The sequence below is a fragment of the Corvus hawaiiensis genome, chromosome 26 (genome assembly GCF_020740725.1).
Source record: "Corvus hawaiiensis isolate bCorHaw1 chromosome 26, bCorHaw1.pri.cur, whole genome shotgun sequence".
NCBI lineage: Eukaryota > Metazoa > Chordata > Aves > Passeriformes > Corvidae > Corvus > Corvus hawaiiensis.
The window spans coordinates 24,341,536-24,361,404 of NC_063238.1; the positions used below are offsets into that span (position 1 = coordinate 24,341,536).

General features: G+C 37.1%; 1 protein-coding gene across 10 annotated transcripts in view; it reads right to left on the bottom strand.

The window, feature by feature from the left end:
* Positions 1–580: 580 nt before the first annotated feature.
* Positions 581–19,869, bottom strand: part of UBR5 (ubiquitin protein ligase E3 component n-recognin 5) — an 81,217-nt gene continuing 61,928 nt past the window's right edge. For 8 of the 10 annotated variants that reach the window (XM_048287226.1, XM_048287228.1, XM_048287224.1 and 5 more), the window contains 23 exons: positions 19,006–19,137; positions 18,136–18,393; positions 17,525–17,793; positions 15,261–15,472; positions 14,667–14,897; positions 12,819–12,892; positions 12,060–12,232; positions 11,847–11,960; positions 11,082–11,302; positions 10,322–10,442; positions 10,116–10,214; positions 9,600–9,843; positions 8,890–9,001; positions 8,221–8,365; positions 7,810–7,940; positions 6,858–6,918; positions 6,394–6,569; positions 5,946–6,030; positions 4,869–5,024; positions 4,376–4,489; positions 2,973–3,117; positions 2,297–2,382; positions 581–1,201 (listed from right to left, as the gene is read on the bottom strand). In XM_048287226.1, coding sequence (XP_048143183.1) covers positions 989–1,201; positions 2,297–2,382; positions 2,973–3,117; positions 4,376–4,489; positions 4,869–5,024; positions 5,946–6,030; positions 6,394–6,569; positions 6,858–6,918; positions 7,810–7,940; positions 8,221–8,365; positions 8,890–9,001; positions 9,600–9,843; positions 10,116–10,214; positions 10,322–10,442; positions 11,082–11,302; positions 11,847–11,960; positions 12,060–12,232; positions 12,819–12,892; positions 14,667–14,897; positions 15,261–15,472; positions 17,525–17,793; positions 18,136–18,393; positions 19,006–19,137 — 3,572 coding nt within the window. In that variant the 3' untranslated portion in view covers positions 581–988. The other 2 variants (XR_007200086.1, XM_048287232.1) reach the window with 2 other exon arrangements.

Sequence of the window (19,869 nt, forward strand, 5' to 3'; positions counted from 1 at the left end):
CTAAATAAATAAAAACTATTGTTTCTTCAGTATGACTTGGTATTTTGTCTGTAATTTCTTTATTAAAAAACTGTAACAAGATACTTAAAAAAAGGCTAGATACAAAAGAAGTTAAGCAGCTCACGAACATTAAAGTTTTCCAAAAAATGTATCTTCAATAATCATGATCTTATAAACATTTTACAGTTACCAGAAAGTGCCCAGGCTGAGTTTACATAGTTAGATAATGTAGTACAAGTGTTGGGTTAGAACTGGTAGTGGAACAATCTCCTGACTGTCTGTTCACTGTAACAAGGATACAAAAATGTTGATTGTGAACTATGAAATACTGTGCATTGGCCTCATCAAATATGTACAGGGAAAAAAAAAAGCACTAAAGGTACAGATTACATGCAAAATATTAGTGATGGTATCTGATGTGCCAGAGTTCAATGCAATAGAACAAAAATTGCAATGAAAGTGGTTTCATAAGTGAACGATCCCAACTCCGGGATCTGAGCTGTCAGGAACTTTTTACAAGTTCAATATACATGATACACAACTGCAGCCAACCACAAATTAAACACCATTAAAAAAAAAGTTAAAAACACAGAACATACTTAATTTTTTATTTCGAAATTCCCTACTCCCTCTATACAAGAACCTTTGCTGAAACACTTTCCACAAAGGCAGCAGTGAATTTTCAGAACATTTTACATATTTTCCCTCAGCAAAAAGATAAATCACAGTGTAAATTATATTGTTCTGCTGTCATCTTTGGCTGGGGTTAGGCAAAGGAGTTATTGACTAGCAAACTGTTGCAATCACATATTGCTAGTGCTCCTTAGGCCTTTACATTACAGATTTAGTACAGGAATGTTTGCATTTAAATCTTTGAAGTACCACCAGGGGTATGACAGCATTAACTTTCATAAACTTTTATAGACAAATGGAAAAATCTACAAAACTTAGCTAGTAATATTACACAGCAATACACACTTTTTATACTCTACACAAAACCAAAATTCTTGGTCTTAATGGCGAGTAACAATTTTTGTTTCAAAATCTGCTTAGAGGAATAGAGTGGGACATAAAGGCGAGAAATGCAAGTGTTTGCTGTAGGAAGATGTTGGTCATCTGGTGGCCTTATTGTGATGGATGGCATAGGCTGGAATCCCTCCTCACTGGCGGGCAATGATGGACTTGAGGTCCAAAAGTAAACCTGAAAAAATAAGGCAGCATATAAAATTATGATTTACAAGGCTGTAGAGATTCCTACTGCCTACAAAATGTAGGGATAGGTTAAATAAGAACTGCACAGTCACACAAGTTTGATCACACTATGTTCTCTTCAATATGTCAGATAAACTCCACAGTCATGCTACTTGCTTCTGTAGTAGCTTCCTTCGCTTCCCTTCCTCAACTGCTCATTCATAAAACTGATAAAAGCAGCACTCAAAATTATCCTGTATCAACAAATCCTCAGTAAATGAATGTCCTCAAGTCCATCTGGGAAGGTGGTGACTGCCATCAATACAACTTGAATCAGGAATCTCTCACAAACCAGTTAGAGACTACAGAATGTAGTACTGGTACAGACAAAAGGCAGCAACAGAGTATTTCGTTTATTGTCTCAAGTGTGAAATACTGAGTCACCACCAAAGTGTAACCATAGATACTCCTTGAAAAATGTGCTCTAGGGTTTCCACTTTTCAGAGTACTCTTTGTTTCCTCTTAGTAGACTGTAAGGGAGAGAGAGTACCTTACAGAGTAGGAACTTAAACAGTTTGAAGAAGTGTACAACAAATACAGTTTACAGGTAAGTTTTTAAAGATTAAAACCCCTGAACAGCATCTTGTTTTTGCATGCTTCTCATCTGTTATTCCTGAAGGGCTTTGAAAAGGACATGGTATGATCACTGACATCTTTAAGAAAGGACACACATATTACCCTCAGGATACACAGAAGTCAGGTGAGTAGATGATCCATGAAGAGAATTCCACCTCAAAACCCTACCAGCCCACAGCACAGTTGAGTAACCACAGTTACTCATCTTAAGAGCAACTGTGCAGAGTAAAACTGTGCTTCTCTAAGAGACTTAACATGGAGAAGGACACACCATGCTTACTTTCAGTTACAAGAAGGTCTAAGATTCACACCTGATGTTTCCAGAACCGATAGTCCTACCCAACCCTACTACCCTGCTCTGCTACCTTAACTCTTCACATAGTCTCTGCAGGTAGACACAGTTAAGAACAGTAATGACATCAGTTATTCCAATTCTTCTGCATGGTTCCAATGGGAATAGACAACTTACTAGGTCTTGTCTTTCTGTCATACTCATCTTCTCAACTATGGACCAAAACCAACGCTTGAATTGCAAAAGCTTCTCAGCATTTTCTCCTGTGTGAAATAAAAGGTATACAATTCAGCTGCTACACTGGACAATAACATTAGGAGATCTGTTTTACGTGTGCTGCAAGTTGGATCTCAGCTACAATCGCATTCATAAAGTCCTGATATTGGAGACTAATAATTTCAAAACTAATAGTTTTGAATGCAAGGCTAACACTGATGTAATTCAGTACCACTCCCACTCCTCCCTCCTTACCAAAAATCCTAACTGCAGCTAAATGCAGTTTAAACATTATGCAAGAAGTATTAAATTTGCATCCATCACATTTATAGTTCTAAAGTTAGGTCACAATTTTCACAAGAAAGATATAGTAACAATAATACAATCCTTGTATTTAACATCTAGTGACAGCAAAGTTGGAAAACATGCTTTCTCCACCCTCCCTTAACTGAAGGTAAATATTTTCAAAGCAATGTAAAAAAAAAAAGCCAAGTAGTAACTTTATTACAGCTTTCACTGGCTTATTAACTAATGCCAGATTTGAAGAGATAGTTTAAGTTTAATGCTGGTAACTACTCCACACAGAACAGTGTGAAGTTATCCCTGCAACTCTGTTTATGAGTAAGTTATTTCGTACCTGATTCGTCATTGAAAGAGGTAAAGCTGATTAGCATTTGCACATTTACTTCACCACAGCCATTTACCAAAAGTCTGAAATCTTCTGCTGTCAAATCTTCTAATGAATTCTTTGGAAGTACATCCAGGAGCCCCTTCCTCATTGCCTTAAGTGAAAACCACAAAATGCACATTGTAACCCTGTAACTTTTAAGAATTATTTTAAACGCACTACTGAAAAGTTTCATGTGAAATCCCCTTCAACTCAAGATTCATTATTCTCTGAGCTGTTCTTTTCTTTCAAAGCTTTATCATCTGAGATGCAAATCTTCTGAAACAAAGAACTGCACCAATTGTTAAACCCTACCTACTACAGCAAAAGAAAGCAGTAATGGTTTGAGCTAGTATTTCACCGGGACCAGAAGCACATGCAGTCAGTCTCTCATGCTAAAATGTTCAGGTATTTTGCGAAGCTGTGCTGAATCTGATGAGAATTTTAAAAAAATGCATCTTGCACATTACTTTTACTTTGCTTCCTCAGACACATGACAACTCTGCTTCAATTATACACACACACACACATTCTATATAAATAAGTAATATCCTGAAAAGATTGGAAATTCCATATTCAGAATGGAATACTGTGACTCAATTTGCTTTAGAAAATTCCAAAATGAATACAAGTGTAAGGGGTTTCAACTCTTAAAATAAAAAAGAGTCAAACTATTAATATATGCAGACATGGAGATAAGTAGGTTAATTCCAGGAACATGTTCTTTCTGTGAGAATTTGGACCTCAGCTGCACAGAGGTAATCTGGTAATCTCACATGTGCAGCAGGAAACCACAATGAGCACAAGCAACGAAGTTTAGATGTAGCATCATATGACAGACTGGACCTTCAGTAACTGTCTACAAAAATATATTATTCCATAAGTTTTATTTTACAAGGGCTTCAAAAAGAAAATAATTTTAAATATGGTTTTCTAGTCAATTTTTACATTTCTTGCCAGGCTGGTAGAAGCTGTTTTATAACTGATTTTTCCTTAGAACAAGGATGCAAACAAATCAAAGGTAATAAATTATTCGAACGAAGTACTGCCAAATACAAAGTCAAAGTTCCAAGAGGATTTGTGCTATTTGAGCTCAAGAAATGAACCATTTATATGGTTATATTTAACCAATGAGACCCACTATAAAAGAAATTATCTTTCATTCTATAAAATAAATTGCTCAGAGTACTTGGTCTTCAAAGTACTGCATAAACAGCTATACAATTACGAAAAAAATAGAAAATTAAATACTTTTAATGAAATTGTCAAGACTTCAAAAGAAACCTGATTAGCAATACCAAAATGAGGAAATTAATTAACTGACTGGAATATTTTTTTTTCTTCTTTTTAAAAACACTCCACTAAAGACTTACATGTAGAGGCTGTTCTGCTACTACCAACATTCGGTGTTCTGCATATTTCCGGACATACTCATATACATTCTGAGGAGTGACTGGTATATTTACACCGTTGGAAATAAGTTCAACCTATGGCAAAGAAATAAAGAACATTTAAAAAGGGGAAGAAGAAAAGGGATAAAAAGGAAATGACATTGTTATAACCACCACAGTATGCTGCAGAGATTTATTGCTTAATATACCTCCAAAACCAAGCAAAATTTACCACTACGGGTGAGTTTTTAGAATTCCCTAGGATTGACTATGGTAGCCAGGCTCTATGGTAGGCTCTAGATCACTTTCAAGGAAAAAAAATGCAGGTTTCAATGCCTAAGAACACTGCATTGAATCCACGGAGAGTAAAATGTTTTATGTGCCATCTGAGAAGAGCACGGATTATGTGCACACTACAACCTGCATCAGCTGCCAAACTCTGAAACTACAGAGCCACAGATTTAGCTGTGCTTACCTGCCCTCCACCCTCCTCCTTGCACAGGTCTATTGCAAAGGCTAAATCCATTGCTGCAAACACTGCATCAGCATCTGTACTCTGGGAAGCGAGGATAAGTTGCCGAAGGCTTTCATACATAACCGGATCGAAAAAAGCGAAGTCGTGCCAGTTCACCTGTAAAAAAGGACAGAATTTTGAAACGTAACAGATGTTTAAGAACACATTCAAAATTATGTGATCCGTGCCAAGTCTATGCACTAGCAACAAAGCATACAAACACATGGAAATAAATGCAGTTAAACTACTTTCAGTCTGCTTTAGAAGGTACATTAGAATATTGGAAGGAATACATATTCAACAAGAAAAACTTGAAAAGAAGAATTAGAAGGCAATCACTCTTGGAAGACACCAGGGGATAGATAAAGGTCATTTCTGCCATTAACACTTTTTCATTAAAGATTATACTGTGCTGGATAACTGATTATGTGATCAAAACTGAATTTTAGGAAAGACCAACAGTAACAAGCCTTAGTTTAAGTTTGCTGCATCAGACAGAACTTAAAATGCCAGTGACTAATGCATCAGAAGTGCAATACATTATTCATTTTTACTGAGTCAGGGTAGCATTTTTGGTCTAAAGTTTAGGTAATTATTGCTCTGAATTAAATTATACCTACACCTATACCTAATTAATTAATGTAATTAATTGTAATTACAAATTAATTCTATGAGCTCTCTCAAATATCCACAAAAAAGCTTTTCTGTAAGCTAAGATACTATTGCCTAGCATTGTCTAACGATCTTTTCTGAGTCTCAGGAAGAGAAAAAGCAGAGACAGTATGTAGTTTCTGAAGGGAGTTGAAGGCTAACCTATTACAAATCATTACATCTTAGTAAAATACCTGACTTCTAGTACATCTACTCTGTTCAAAATCTAGGAAACTAAAAAATTAATAGTCCTCAACTTAAAGACATCCATACAGTTCCAGTGTCAACTTGGCTAGTTAATACATATGTGGTTAAGGAAAAAACCCCAGTTTTATAGATGAGATTTTAAGTAATTACAGGAAATTAAAATGTTTATGTTCAACTTACCTTTCTGCCAAGTAGAACTTTGATGACGTGTCTATTTAAAGTGATGGGACATAGTTCATTCTGCAACAAGCACAATCCTAGGATTCTGAAAATGTATGTTTGGAGTTTGTTTTGGTACAGCAGAAATTACATCAGAGATCTTTTAGCAAACTCACATTAAGAGTTCCAATATTCTAATAATTAAGCTGGAGCTAGCTTTCCAACTTTATCGGTCACAAATGAAAATCAAGGACATACATAATTTTAAAAAACAGGATAAAAAATTAAAATTTAACAGGCAAAGAAACCTCAAGTTGACATATGCAAATTCCCACTATTTATGCTCAGGGTGAGAAACGGAGACCATAAAAAAGAAGGCTTTTCCAGCTTGGATCATCAGTACTCTCTCTGGTGTTACATATGATTGTCTTTTACATTTTTTCAGACTATAAAGTTAATGGTAGCATACCTGCCAATGTTTCGGAAACAATTCAGCCTTGCTTCTGTGTTTTTACCAGGTCTTGGTGTGTAAAAACCTCGTTTTCCAGGTTGGTAGAAAAGTGGTGCATTATCATCCCCATCATCTGTATCATCTAATTCCATATCTACTACACTGCGGCTGGATCCATGTCGCTTTCTATTTTCCTGTTTTGAAAGTCAAAATAGCAATTAACACACTTAATTCTAGTTACTGACACACATCATCAACAAGCTACTTGCTACTAGACCCAAAGGTTCAGGTTCCATTGGTTAAGAATTCCTGTGACATTTCCCAATAACATTTTATACTTTTGACTAATTACTGTTAACCCTTTTGAAAGAAAATAAAGGATTAAACAGAACTTTGTCTTGAACGATAAAGCTTCCAATTGCTTCTGGTTTTAAAATTAACTGATACAACTGAATCTTACATAAATTTTGTGCAACAGGTACCTGCACTTTATCTGAAGAGTCTAGCAATCCAAGATCCAATATACTGTCAGCACCATTCTCCCTTGAGAAGGGAATAAAAAGGCAAATTTAATTTCACAATCACGGACTCACAGAATGATAGAATGGTTTGGGTTAGAAAGGGACCTTGAAGAACATATAGTTCCAACCCACTTGCTGTGGGCCGGGACACTTTCCTCTAGACCAAGTTGCTCAGAGCCCCATCCAACCTGGCCCTGAACACCTCCAAAGGATCTACAACTTCTCTGGATAATCTGTTCCAGTGCTTCACTATCCTCACAGGAAAGAGATTCTTCTTGTTATCTAATCTAAACCTACTCTCTTTTGGTTTGAAGCCATTCCCCGCTGAACTGTCACTACGTGCTCTTGTATTAAGTCCCTCTCCATCTTTTCGTAGGCTTCTTTCAGGGACTTCAAGGTCACGATGAGGTCACCCATAAGCTTTCTCTTTTCCATGCTGAACAACCCCAATTCTCTCAGCCTTTCCTCATAAGACAGGTACTCCATTCCTCTGATCATCTTGGTGGCCTCCTCTGGACTTATTCCAGCAGGTCGATGTCCTTCCTGTGCTGGGGACCCCAGAGCTGGATGCAGCACTGCAGGTGGGGTCTCACCAGAGGGGCAGAATCCTCTCCCTCAACCTGCTGGCCACACTGTTTTTCATGCAGCCCGGAACACATCTGGCACATTGCCAGCTCATGTCCAGTTTCTCATCCAGCAGCACCCATCAAGTCCTTCTCAGCAGGGCTGCTCTCAATAAGGAACTGTCATATTCTGAAACCAGTCAGACAGATTAAACCAAAGCCAAAAAGTCACTTGTCCATAAAAAAAAATATCTAGACTATCAAGGAATAAGCTGCATGTATTGGAGTTAGACGTAGAACAGTACAAATGCTTTGGCCACAAAATCAGTTCTCACTTCCTGATACTTTACCTGCCATGTGCAATAATGAGCTCCATTGCTTCATCAACTCTTGCTCTAAGGGAATCTTCACTAGCTAGTAACAGAAGCAGCTGAGCAGGAGACAACTCCAACAACATTCCTGTGATTTTACTTGCAAATGCCTGGGATAAAGGAGTGATAGGTTTTACTATCAGTTCTCTCATTTTCAAATAGGTCTTATGAAAGTTTTGGTATTTTAAATAGAGAATGCATTACAAGATACCTCCTAAGCTAAACAACAAATTATAGAAACAAAATCTTAACAGAATTAGAAAGAAAATGAGTCTTACATGTTCAAATATTTTCAATTAGGTTTCAATTATTTCAATCATGGACAAGGAAATAAATGTTTACATTACAAAGTGACAAGAACAATCCCTAAGTGTATGAGAGAAGTCTTACTGGTTGCATTGCTTGCACTCGAGGGTAGAGCCGTTCTCCAAGGGCTTGTCTGTGCGCTGGGAGAGGGTCAGGGTCATCGCTAGGATTTCCTTCCGATGCTGGTCTAAAAGGCCTTGTGTCAATGGACAATTGTCTTCTGAAGTCCCTTAAGATAATCAGAGCAGTTTGTTCTCATTTCAGAGGAAAAATGCAAAAATCCTCTGGAACATATCATTTGCACACAGATTCAGATTAGCATTAGCTTTACAGCTGGAATAGTAGTGTTGCTCATAGCTGCTTGGAGAGAATGCATCAGAAAGAGAGAATCAAAATGAACCAGAGATTTTATTATTACTCGTGTTTTGGATACAGCAGTCAGACCTATGCCACCAATGGCATTGTTGTTTCTAAACCACCTCACAATTTTATTCTAGTACACAAATTCTTATTGTTCTAGCAAAAGAGACTGATGGCCTGTGGTTGAGACATAACCTATTAATGCTAAAGTAAGCATAATAATTCTTTAAAGAATTACAAGTAGAGACTGAATTTCAAGAAATTACCCTGCAAATTGCTCCTGAAAAAGACTCCTTTAACTGGAGGAAGTAAAAGTATCTTTCCTGACAATATCCAAGGCAATTACTCTTATTTGACAAAATACCTTCAACAAGTTAAAGATTTATCACTTACCTATCCCTGTCTCTCCGAGAACCAGTTCGCAAGCCACTACTTCTCCGCATTTCTCTCTCTCGCTCCCTTTCCCGATCTCTCTCTCCCCTATTTCGCAATCTCTGCATCAGACCTGAAGGGCAAAAAACCTCATAAACTTAAACATCTTTATATTTCTCTCTTCTACGTAAGTTTCAGTGTAAGGAAGACTAACTTTTGGAAGAGCTTGAAAGACATCAATGAGACAGAACCACTTCACTTGAAGCAGTGGTTGGGTTCAGCCAAACTTAAGAAAGGACCTGAAGTGTTTGTACCAACTTAAAAATGACAAAATACTTTAAGAGTTTACATATACTTTCAAAAACATTAAAACATGTTTGTGGCAAGTCAGATGGAGCAACCATATTAAAATGTATAAGCTCTTAACAGCTAAAATCTTGACAATTATTACCTACTGGAGAGAAGGACACTGAAAAAAAGCTGCACACATCTAAAGCAGACTCTTGTTGCAAGAAAAACAAGAGGTTCCTGTTTCTGAAAGTGTGGGGGGAGGGAAGAGCCATTTCCTTGCTCTAGAGAGCTAACACAGAATTTTTATGGATACTGGGCTGAGCTAACAAGAGATGTCTCTGGCACGGTGCCAAGTATTTCTATGTTAAAAAAAAAAAAAGAAAAAGCACCCAAGGTTTTTATGAATATTTTCTATAGATTAACTGCTGTGCATCACTTACTTGTATGGGTACCCTTGTTGGCATTCTGAATACAATCTAGATTTGGCAGTTTCTCATTTGACAGAAAAGCCTGTGCAATAGCAGTATAAAAGCTTCGCGCTACACCGCTGCCTTCTCCAGGCTCATCCTTAAAAGTAACTTTCACTCTGTGTACAGCCATCGGAGTGGTAGCACACCTGCGACCAAAATGATTGTTGAGCTGCCTCATGGTCTGCTGAATTAGAAGATCTCTGTCTCGATCAACCTAGTAAAAAACACAAAAAAAGTTTTTTCTTTACCAATTATCATACTGAGAGACTTTCATTCTCACAACAAATTTCTGGACACTGCTGCACAGACTCAAAAAATATCAATTAGACTGGGAAAAACTACGGAGTAATTGAAACATAACTCACGAAGTATGATTTAAGACACCTACTTGCAGACTCTGAAATACAACTTCTCCTATCAAGTTACTTCAGTAATAATTAAACTTTTAATGAAAATTTATTCAGAAGATAAACTAACATTTTTTACCTCCAATGTTAAATCCCTTGATTGCTGGTTTCTAAGTTTTTCCATCTCCCTGCGGAATTTTGATTCCTTTACTTCAAAGCCACCTAATTCAGTCAAGATCTAAAAATAATAAAAAAAAACCAAACACAAACCCCAAAATCAGAATCATCAGGGAGAGTCACAATTTAGTTGTAAGAGAAACGGTCCTTACACTGAGAAATACATACCGATCCAGGCTCTGCTCCAACATCTTCCATGAATACTCTACCGAACAACTCCAAAGAAAGGCGCCAACGTCCCAGCAACATGTCATGAGAAATAACCATGCCCATGAAGCTACACTGTGGCCTGACAGAAAGAAGAAAAAATGACAGATACATGAAATCAAGTTAAATTTCAGACACATTTTGTGTACTTTGGCTTTTTCTTACTCTCTGCCTTCAACTAAGTTTTTTGTTCCTGATAAACCATGACACAATACACTAAGTCTGTGGACAAAAGCACAAGAAGCTGCTTAGTTTCAGCTGAAACACAAGTCTTGCTTCCAAAGGGTAATTACTCCAAAAGCATGTAACTTTGCTGCTACATGGAACTCACTGTTACTCGTCTCCCTTCAATCAAGACCTTAATTTCTTTTTAAAAAGGTGTAATTTGAAGCGAGGGCAGTTCAGTCCCTAAAATTGCATGAAGTGTGGGCAGCACCACCACACATAGATGGCAAGTTGTCAGTTCTAATTGCTCAACTTGGCTACCCAGGACATCACAGTAGCTCTGCAGCAGAAGTCATGAAGTAAAGGAATTTGTCTACAGTTTGCACAGGCCTCTTTGAAGACTGTTCAACTATTCACTTTAGAAACTACTAATCACAAACTACAAATGCAAGCTAAATTAAGCTACCCATTCTAATTTAAAAAAGACTTTCCAGAGTCCCAAACAGCCATTTATCAGATCAGTAATATTTCAAAGAGTCATTTTTAACTCAGCTACCTGAAAGATGTGAGAGGTGGCCCTTCACTTTCTGTTAATCCTATCTCTGCCAACAAGCTGCTTTTCAGTTGTGCTGCAAGATCGTGAGCTGAAGGCCCTGGTTTTGAACTCTCAGATTCTTCTGTAGGCACATTTTGTTCTTCCCCTTCCTTCTTTTGCCGATTTTGCATGCTCATAACATTTTTTAAGTTGGCTGCATAAGACATTTTAGTTGGAAGAACCTAAAGGAGAAGTAAAATTTAATTGCACTTTCAAAGCAGCCTAGAAGGCTTTTTCAGCACATATATTCATAGAAGTATATTTTAAATCACATAAAAGTGAACACTGTTATTGACCTGTTAAAAAACAGCAACCTCAATCATTTCAATAAATTAAAAAAAAAAATTCCCCACTGTATGTCTGCATTTCATACGCTTGCCAATTAATGTTCAGTCTGAAGGCAAGTCAAATCTACTGGACTATAGGAAGATTTAATTCTTTTTAACAAAAATAATTATATAATTAGCATTCCAAAATTAACTCATTTAAAAAAGACTGCATTTAAAAAAATTACCTGAAAGGTGCTATAAATCAATAATCATAAAGTTTCTACATTAAGCATACTTTTCATAAAGATTTCGAGTTTTCACAGGTACTGGGCTTTTAAATTATCATTCTAAAAGCTATGTAAAATTATCTCTGAAAACACTGAAGTGTCTTTTTAAGGAGTGAAGGTTCTAGTTTAAATTACCATATTGTTTAAAATAATAAAAGCTTTACATTTACCTCAAGGCAGTTTCTATCCACTGTAACTTCCATTAAGCACTTCCCACTGTTGGCAGAAGATGAGTAGAGACCCTGACTGGGTCGGCCAAACAGATCTTCTTTGCGAGCATTTGGCTGAAAAGTAACAAAAGCGTTCTGGGTCAATAATATACTTCGGTGAGGAATGAAAAAGCAAACTGCAGTTTTCTTCCAAAACACCATCTCTGATGTCACCTGTAACAGATGTGGCTGGTCTGCCAAGGGGATGGCCTCTGCCAGAGGAACCTCAAAAGGATTGGGTGGAATGCAGCCGAGGAACGTCATAGAGTCTGACCGTCTGAAAAACGGATGGTTTTGGCCAGTCTCTGCTGGGAGGGTGTCATCATCTTTGTCATTGAGTGTAGCACCTAAATATGAGAGAAGATTTCACATCAGTTTTCTCAGTTATAAAAGCAAAGGACATAAAATGCCAAAAATTAATATCCTTCCCTCTTAGCTATCTGACTAGAGGAGAATCTCTGCAAATTTAACTGCTACAGATGTTCATCCTTCTACATCTAAGGATGCTTCTGTAAATGCTGTATCTTTATTAGTTTGCTTAGTAATCACTTATTCTTTTTACTATACCTAGCTTTACTGAACAGGCACTCCTACACTGTATGTAGGAGTATACATACTATCATTTTCAGCACAATTTCATCAGATCAAAAAAATCAGTTCAACTCTGATTCAAATTTTAATGCAGAATGGTAAGGGCAGAAATGCTGTGGTTTAGTGAGAAAGGAGATGAAAAGATGGCCCTGAAATGAGAGGCAATGAAATAAGCAATGGCAGAAGAAACTTGGTAAAGCAACAATGCTAAGAAAATCTTACCAAAATCCAACTTTACATATACAAGTAGCAAAATTTATTCAAAGTCTCAGGTAGCTAAAGGAAAAAAGCACTAACAAAGTCTGGCATTTTGGTACGCTATGTCAATTTTTGTATACTAACTTTGATTGGTATCATCATCATTTTCATGTTCTGAATCTTCGTTGTCAAGACCCAGTTCCAAAAGCTCCCGAGTCCTTAATAAAAGAAAAAACAAAACAACAACAAAAGAAAAGAAAAGAAAAAAGAGTCAATCATCTTGAAGACATTATTACGCAAAACATCTACATGTGTAGCATAATCCGGAGTGTACTTAAGAGTTATACATAAAAAAACCAAACTCACTCTAAAACTGAAGCACCGTAGAGAACTTCTCATTACATACTCACTACATCACACACAGTTACCCTTGGAGCCATTTGGCCACCTACCAATTTTGATCTTAAAAGTTACAGATTTAGGCAGGGATGGGTATGCTTGGTTTTAAACACTATATAAATATAAAAATTTTAGGAACCCTGCATTAGTGGAAGAAATATGCAAGCGAATGCTATTCCAAAATTTAAAAATAATCTCATGATGACATTTCAGAAGGTAAGTCTGCGAGCTGCACTTAGAAAACTTGATTTCCCTGTGTTATAAAAAGGGTCAAGAACTTTGATTAGTATTCATTTCTGGCAGTTTATGTATTGTGAAATGTGTTCTGCAACTAGATGAAGACTGATAAAAGTTCATTTCACTCAGACTACTAATATGTCATCTAACACAAGCAACTGTGTTTGAACCACTCACTTTTAATTGAAAAGGTCTAGGCCTTCATAGTTTTATAAGCATTTCATGCAAATTTAGCAATTCTTTGATGAATAGTTATTTGACAGATCTCAAGTGTGAATTTTCTGGGGGAAAAGCAGCTTCTGGAAGTACGTTACTGCCTGGAAAGGGTTAAAGCTGTGGCTATAACTACTCAAGTCAGACAGTACAAAAACTTGATTACTGTACTATATTCATTCTTATTTGTGAGGAAACTACTGTTGATAACATTGCCCTCTGGTACACTTTTGAAGTCCTAACAAACCTTATGTTACCAAGATAAATAGAACATAGTATTGCAACTAAAGTAGCAGTCCAATATATATCTAAAATATCTGTATCTCATATTTTACAGTTACTAAATTTGTAGAGAAAATCAAACTTTAAGTCTGACCTGCAGTATTGAAAATTAGGAGTAGAAAGGGGCAAAGATCTGCATTTAACTATCAACTAGGACTAGGACCCTAAAAACCTAGAAAGAAATGAGAACAGACAGTGTAGACTATCAACATGTGGACATTTCTATGATCATTAATTGCCATTTGAAATTTAAAAAAAAAGAAATCTTAAAACATCTTAAAAATTAATAAATGTACCTTGTAAAATGCTACAGTTGAAGTAGCAGTTTTTCAACTCAAGGACATTTTCATCTATTGATTTCCCTACTGTGCTTTAAATATCAGGTAAGTCTCAAATGCACAAAACCAAATGGAAAACAAAACCACGAAGCTCATTATATCAGACACTGACATTTTTTCCAGTGTCATCTATAACATGTTTGACAGATATCTAAGTAAGTTGTTATCATGTCAAATGTATGTGCCATGTCATTAGCTGAGAAATTGTCCTGAGTATGTCTTTTAGAGGCACTGCTATGGAGTTAAAAATCCAACTCAAGTTTCAACAGTAAGGAAACATTTTACAGCAATCAGCATAAAAAGAAGTGAACAGTGTACTGCAACAGGCTTATCAAACACAGGTACATTATATACCATTATAGAAATTCTTTTTATAATATGTATGTTACTACACACCCCCACACAGACATACAGATTAATTAATATATTTCTAGAAGTTATTGAGGAACAATGCCAATGACTGAAACAAAAGGGCTTATGCCACTTTTGCTTAAGTTCTGTTTCTGGGAGTCAACGTCAATACCTTTTCCTTTCCAGCTGAGGAGTATCCAATGTTGTCTGTTGATTCATTGCTTTAATCCAATAAATAAGGGCTTGAAAAACATATGCTACATGCTTTAGTGAGCAGACATCTAGAACAGGAAGAACATCCGAGTGCTCATCGTTGTGAGAACGCATCAAGGACAGTGCGTAGTTCAGGAAATCACCGCGTGCTGACATCATTCCCTGACGGGCACTGAGTAAAGTAGCACGTCTAGTGAAGGAAAAGGATTGAATACAGAGACATCAGGCATCACAGAACAACATATACTTTACGTATAAGCCTTATATTTGAAATTTGGATGTAAAATCTCAATGAACTCCACATAAAAATAGTGATTAGAAGCTACAAGCATAGAACAAGCAGTTCAGATGCAGTACATTGTGAACAGTTAATGCTCAAGATGACTCAAGTCTGTCAGAATAAACCAAATAGTAGCAACAACACAGGAAGCCAACTTAAAACAGTAACTACATTCCAGTGCTACAACATCAGATTCCTAAGATGTCTGTAAATAAGATTTGACTATAAAACCGATAATTCATAGTGCATGCAGTAATCAAACCATTTTCATACCTTCTTCCTTCAAGAGTTCTTAAGCTGGCTTCCTCACGAGCTGTCATTCTTTCCCTTCTAGCTGAGTTCTGAGAAGCATGGAGAGGATGATTTGGATGCCCAGGATCACCAGCAGACGATAATGCTGAACCATAACGCAGCTGAGCTTCAGTAGAGTCCATGATACTGACCATCCAATTCCAAGTAGGAATAAGCTTTTCTTCCACGTAATTCTATAGAAAATGAGATTTAATTAGTTTTACAAACAACAGAACTAGATTATGAGAATGAAATCCTAACATAAGCCTCCTCCACATGATTCCTTACAAAAAGGCTGTAAAACCATGTTCAAGAATAACCCGTGATCGGTTTCTGAAAGCTCTGTTGAGACTGCTGATTTAGTACGGTGGCATGCAGCTCTCATCACTTAACACTTTGCTATCTATAAAGCATTCTCACTCTCTCGCTCTCTTCTGGGCATCTCTTCTACTCCTCCCCTTACAACCATTCAGTATCTCCCAGGTGTGCACAGCTTGGCAATTTTAGCTTAATTCCTGACTTTCTATAAACCTTAACAGCCCCCATCCTGCCAGATCTTTCACCATTCTTCACCCCTTGCAAATTACTCAGTGAAGACAACGAAGTTAAGACCTGCACAGAGAACTATGTCTGTATGCAAGTCTCACCTCCTGGTCTCATCTTTGGTTCCCCTGTTACCACTACTGGCTCTGCAGCCTCATTTTCTTGCCATCTGCTAACTCCATTGACTTCTTGGATTTTTTTATCCAACATCAGTCTGCTTTCTCATTCCTCTACATTCTGGTCTTCAAAAACAAACATCCCTCACACTTCTGATGCACCAAACTAACACAATGCTGTCTCAACCCTGTTTCTGTGTCCAAACGAAACCTCCACTGTTCAGTTTTCACATGCTAATACAAACCTCTTGCTGCCTCAGCTGGACAGATCTCCTGTTCACTTTTCTAATTAAGAATCTCCCAAACAGAAAATTGTTTTAGCCTCCTCCATAATAAAACTACACTCTCTTATTTCTTTCCCTGTGTATTTACCCCAGTGTTTGATCCCAGAATATCTTTCTAACCTTCCTCTCCTAAATCAGAAGTCTTTTCCTTCCATCACACTGAAAACAGAGCCATACAAATACTGTGTGGCTCAATTACAAATAAATATATTGTCACCACGTTTTCACATCCCTACATAGCACTACTAACAGAAAACAGCATCCCTTGACTTCTTGCCTCCACAAAGCAGCTGTGTTATTCTGACAGCTGACTTCTGTACTAAATTCTGTATATATGATTTTACCCTATAAATTATGCCCAGGTGCAAGGTGATACATACTTTCTGAACACTCTGGAGTCCCTCCTGCCTTGACAGTCTCTGAAACTAATGTCTACACATGAAGGGGAAGACTGCTGTCTGACATGTATTTTCTCTACAGATGCATTTTACATATATTTTCAAAAATAAGACAGTCAAGAGCACTGTATAAAAAATATGTGCATAACATGGAAAGGATGACCATGTCCCTGAAGGAAGGGACAGAGAACAGTACATTTACCCGTACAAATCTTTTATCTCATTTAGTTATTTGGCCATTACTTTCTTCTTATACAGACTCAATAGTTCATGTCAAGTAGAATATGGCAATAGATCTCTAGCAGAAATAAGTCAATTCTGACTTAACTATTAATTACGTATCAGTCAGATACTGTTTAAACAAAATCAACTTAAGTTCCTTTTTTGAAAGAATGTATGTATATGAAATACTACCAATTTAATGGACTAAGTAACCACAGTTACTTTAGCCCATGCTCTCTCTTTAACGTAAGAAGAGACTGATTGCGCTGGAACAGTTTAGACTGAAGAAACAAACTCAGGAGGATCTTTCCAGTGTGTATAAATACCTGATAAAAAGAAACGAAATATACAAAGCCAGACTCTTCTAAGTGATACCCAGTGAATGGACAAGTGGCAATAGGTACAAATTGAAATACTTCGTAAGTCCCTTTAAACTCAAGGAAAACCCTCTTTTACTGTGAGAGCTGTCAAACACTTAACAGGTTGTTCAGAGCAGTTGTGGAACCTCCATCCTTGGAGACACTCAAAACCTAAGACAGTCCTGAGCAGCCTTCTCCTGTTGACCCTCAAAGAAATTTAGACTAGCCAATATGCAGAGACCACTTTCAACAATTCTGTAATTTTACCTAAAAAACACATTGTATTGAAATTATGTTTCTCTATGAAAATTTCCATGTTCTTACCTGCAAGTTAACTGCATCTTGGTAAGTCAGCTTCACTGCAGCTGGAATCTGGGAGTATACTAAGTGATTGTATTTGGGAATCAGACCCATCAGATCAGATATCTGCCGTATCACAATACTATATGCTCTTGCTAAGCTGCTTGCAGATGTTAAATAGCTGCTTGCATTGCTGGCTTCAAGAGCTGCAGCTGCTGCTGCAGCACTCGTACTGATGGTGCCACTCCGACGTAGGTTTGAGGGATCAATATAAATCAAGCCCGCTGAACTTGCTAAATATAAAAGAAGAGATGACATTAATGAACTCATTTAATCTTTGCTATGTGTTTGTGATTTGCTTGATACCAAGATGTTTTGCAGAAATAAACTTGTAAATATTACTGACATCACAACTGTAACTAGCAAATAGTTACTAACTACAACAAGCACACTCAGATCTTAACTGCAATGGATCTTTTCCTTTTTTTACATTCAAAACTAGAACTGGAACAGTCAAGGTAGGTGAGCAGCATGACAAAGACGCAAGATTTCATCCTTAAGAGAATAAACAAAAGCAGAGGAAGCAACAAGCCAGAGCTAGCTGGCATTTGTGCATGCAATTCACTCAGACTTGCCTGCTGGTGTTGATGTACTAGAGGGAGCTGTGCTGGTAGTTCTCTGGTTTTGGGTATTCCGTACAGCCCATTGCATGGAACGGGGAGCCTGGGCAGCACCATTGGCATGGGAGCTATTTGTGGTTCGCTCCAGAGGCTCATCAAGCATGAAGGTCTCCTGCTCTATGTCATCACTCTGACTGCTGCTGCTATCAGAGTCACTGGAATCATTTGATTGAGAGTCATCTTCAGAAAAAAATGCTGGCACACTGCTAGCTCCTGTTGAGAAAAATCAGCAGTAACTGACAGCTCCACACCTGTGCACATACACCTGTATCATGTCAGCACAGCAGACTTCTTCCAGGAGAAACTACACTGTACTAAAAAGGTTCAGGTACCACCATTGAAAATGTTCAATAAATTATCCACAGGTGTAATGAAAAAGCAGTATGATTACTTACACTTCAAAATACAAATTAAGAAGTAATCTGATTTAAAAATTCTTCACTGATTCTACCCCTAGGAAAAGAATTCTAAAAATTATGCTTCCAAATTGGGCAGTAAAGCAGTTGCTCTCAAAAACCTGTACCATGATTGCTCAGGTTTTGTGTACTGATTTAAACCATAAACCATTGTTTTAAACGTCTATGCTTAAGTGAGAACATTTCATTTCACTACACAAGAGTGCAAGGTAATCTCTAACACCTGCAGATGCTCCATAAGAGCAAAACATATAGGTCACATCTTAATGCATTTCCTTGTCCAAAAAGTCTGCCTAGTACCTTACTATTAGAGCAAAGGAAAAACAGGAAATCTGGAGAAGGAGGAGCGTACTTACTCCCAGGATCTAAATTTAACCAGCTAGATTAAACCCAAAAAGATGTGGTGTACCTGCTTCTGACCCAGCAGTAGCTGCAGTGACAACACTTCTGCGCCCACTGGCATTGTCCTGGTTACTGTGGTTACTCTCACTATCACTTTCTGTTTCAGCAGCAGCTAGCAAATCCAACTCCATATCACTGCCTGTAAAAACAATGGATAAAACATTTCATGTTTAAAAGACAAAATTAGAATTACTGTAGTGACTCGTAAGACACAAACAAACCCCAGACCCTCTTACTATAGCAGAAGTTAATGGATATGCAGGGGGGATCATAAAAGCAATGCAGACACTCAACAACACCTGGAGCATGTTTTCTTATTTTCCAGCAATTAGCAACCTGCTCTCATTCTGCACTGTACATGTACATTCAACACACAGTGAAAATAAAGGCTTTCAGGATTCAGAATTAGTCATTCAAGCCAAAAGATTCCACAACTCTTCACACACGTACTAGGACAATTTACCATATGCTGTTTCAACTAATATTTAAGGAATACTTGAAAACTTAAAAAAAAATCTAATTAAATATACATGTTCTATTCCAGTTTTAAGCTTTAAGAATGAAACATTTGAATATTCAGCAAATCAGTAAACAGATTTACTGTACTGTAAATGGATTGACTGCAAACACAAAGCACAGTCAGAAAGAGAAGATAACTTTTTTTAAAATCATAGCTTTGGGCCATCTAATCCTAAACTAAGTAATATAAGACAAGTCATATTAATTTCAAACATTTTCATACAGAATTGATTAATTTTGTCTACAAAATATTGAACCATAATTTAGTACTTTGTGATTAGTTTGAGAATTAGCCTGCAAGGATTCAAATTGCTTTTGAGAACACATCTACCGTCAACAACATTTCACAGTA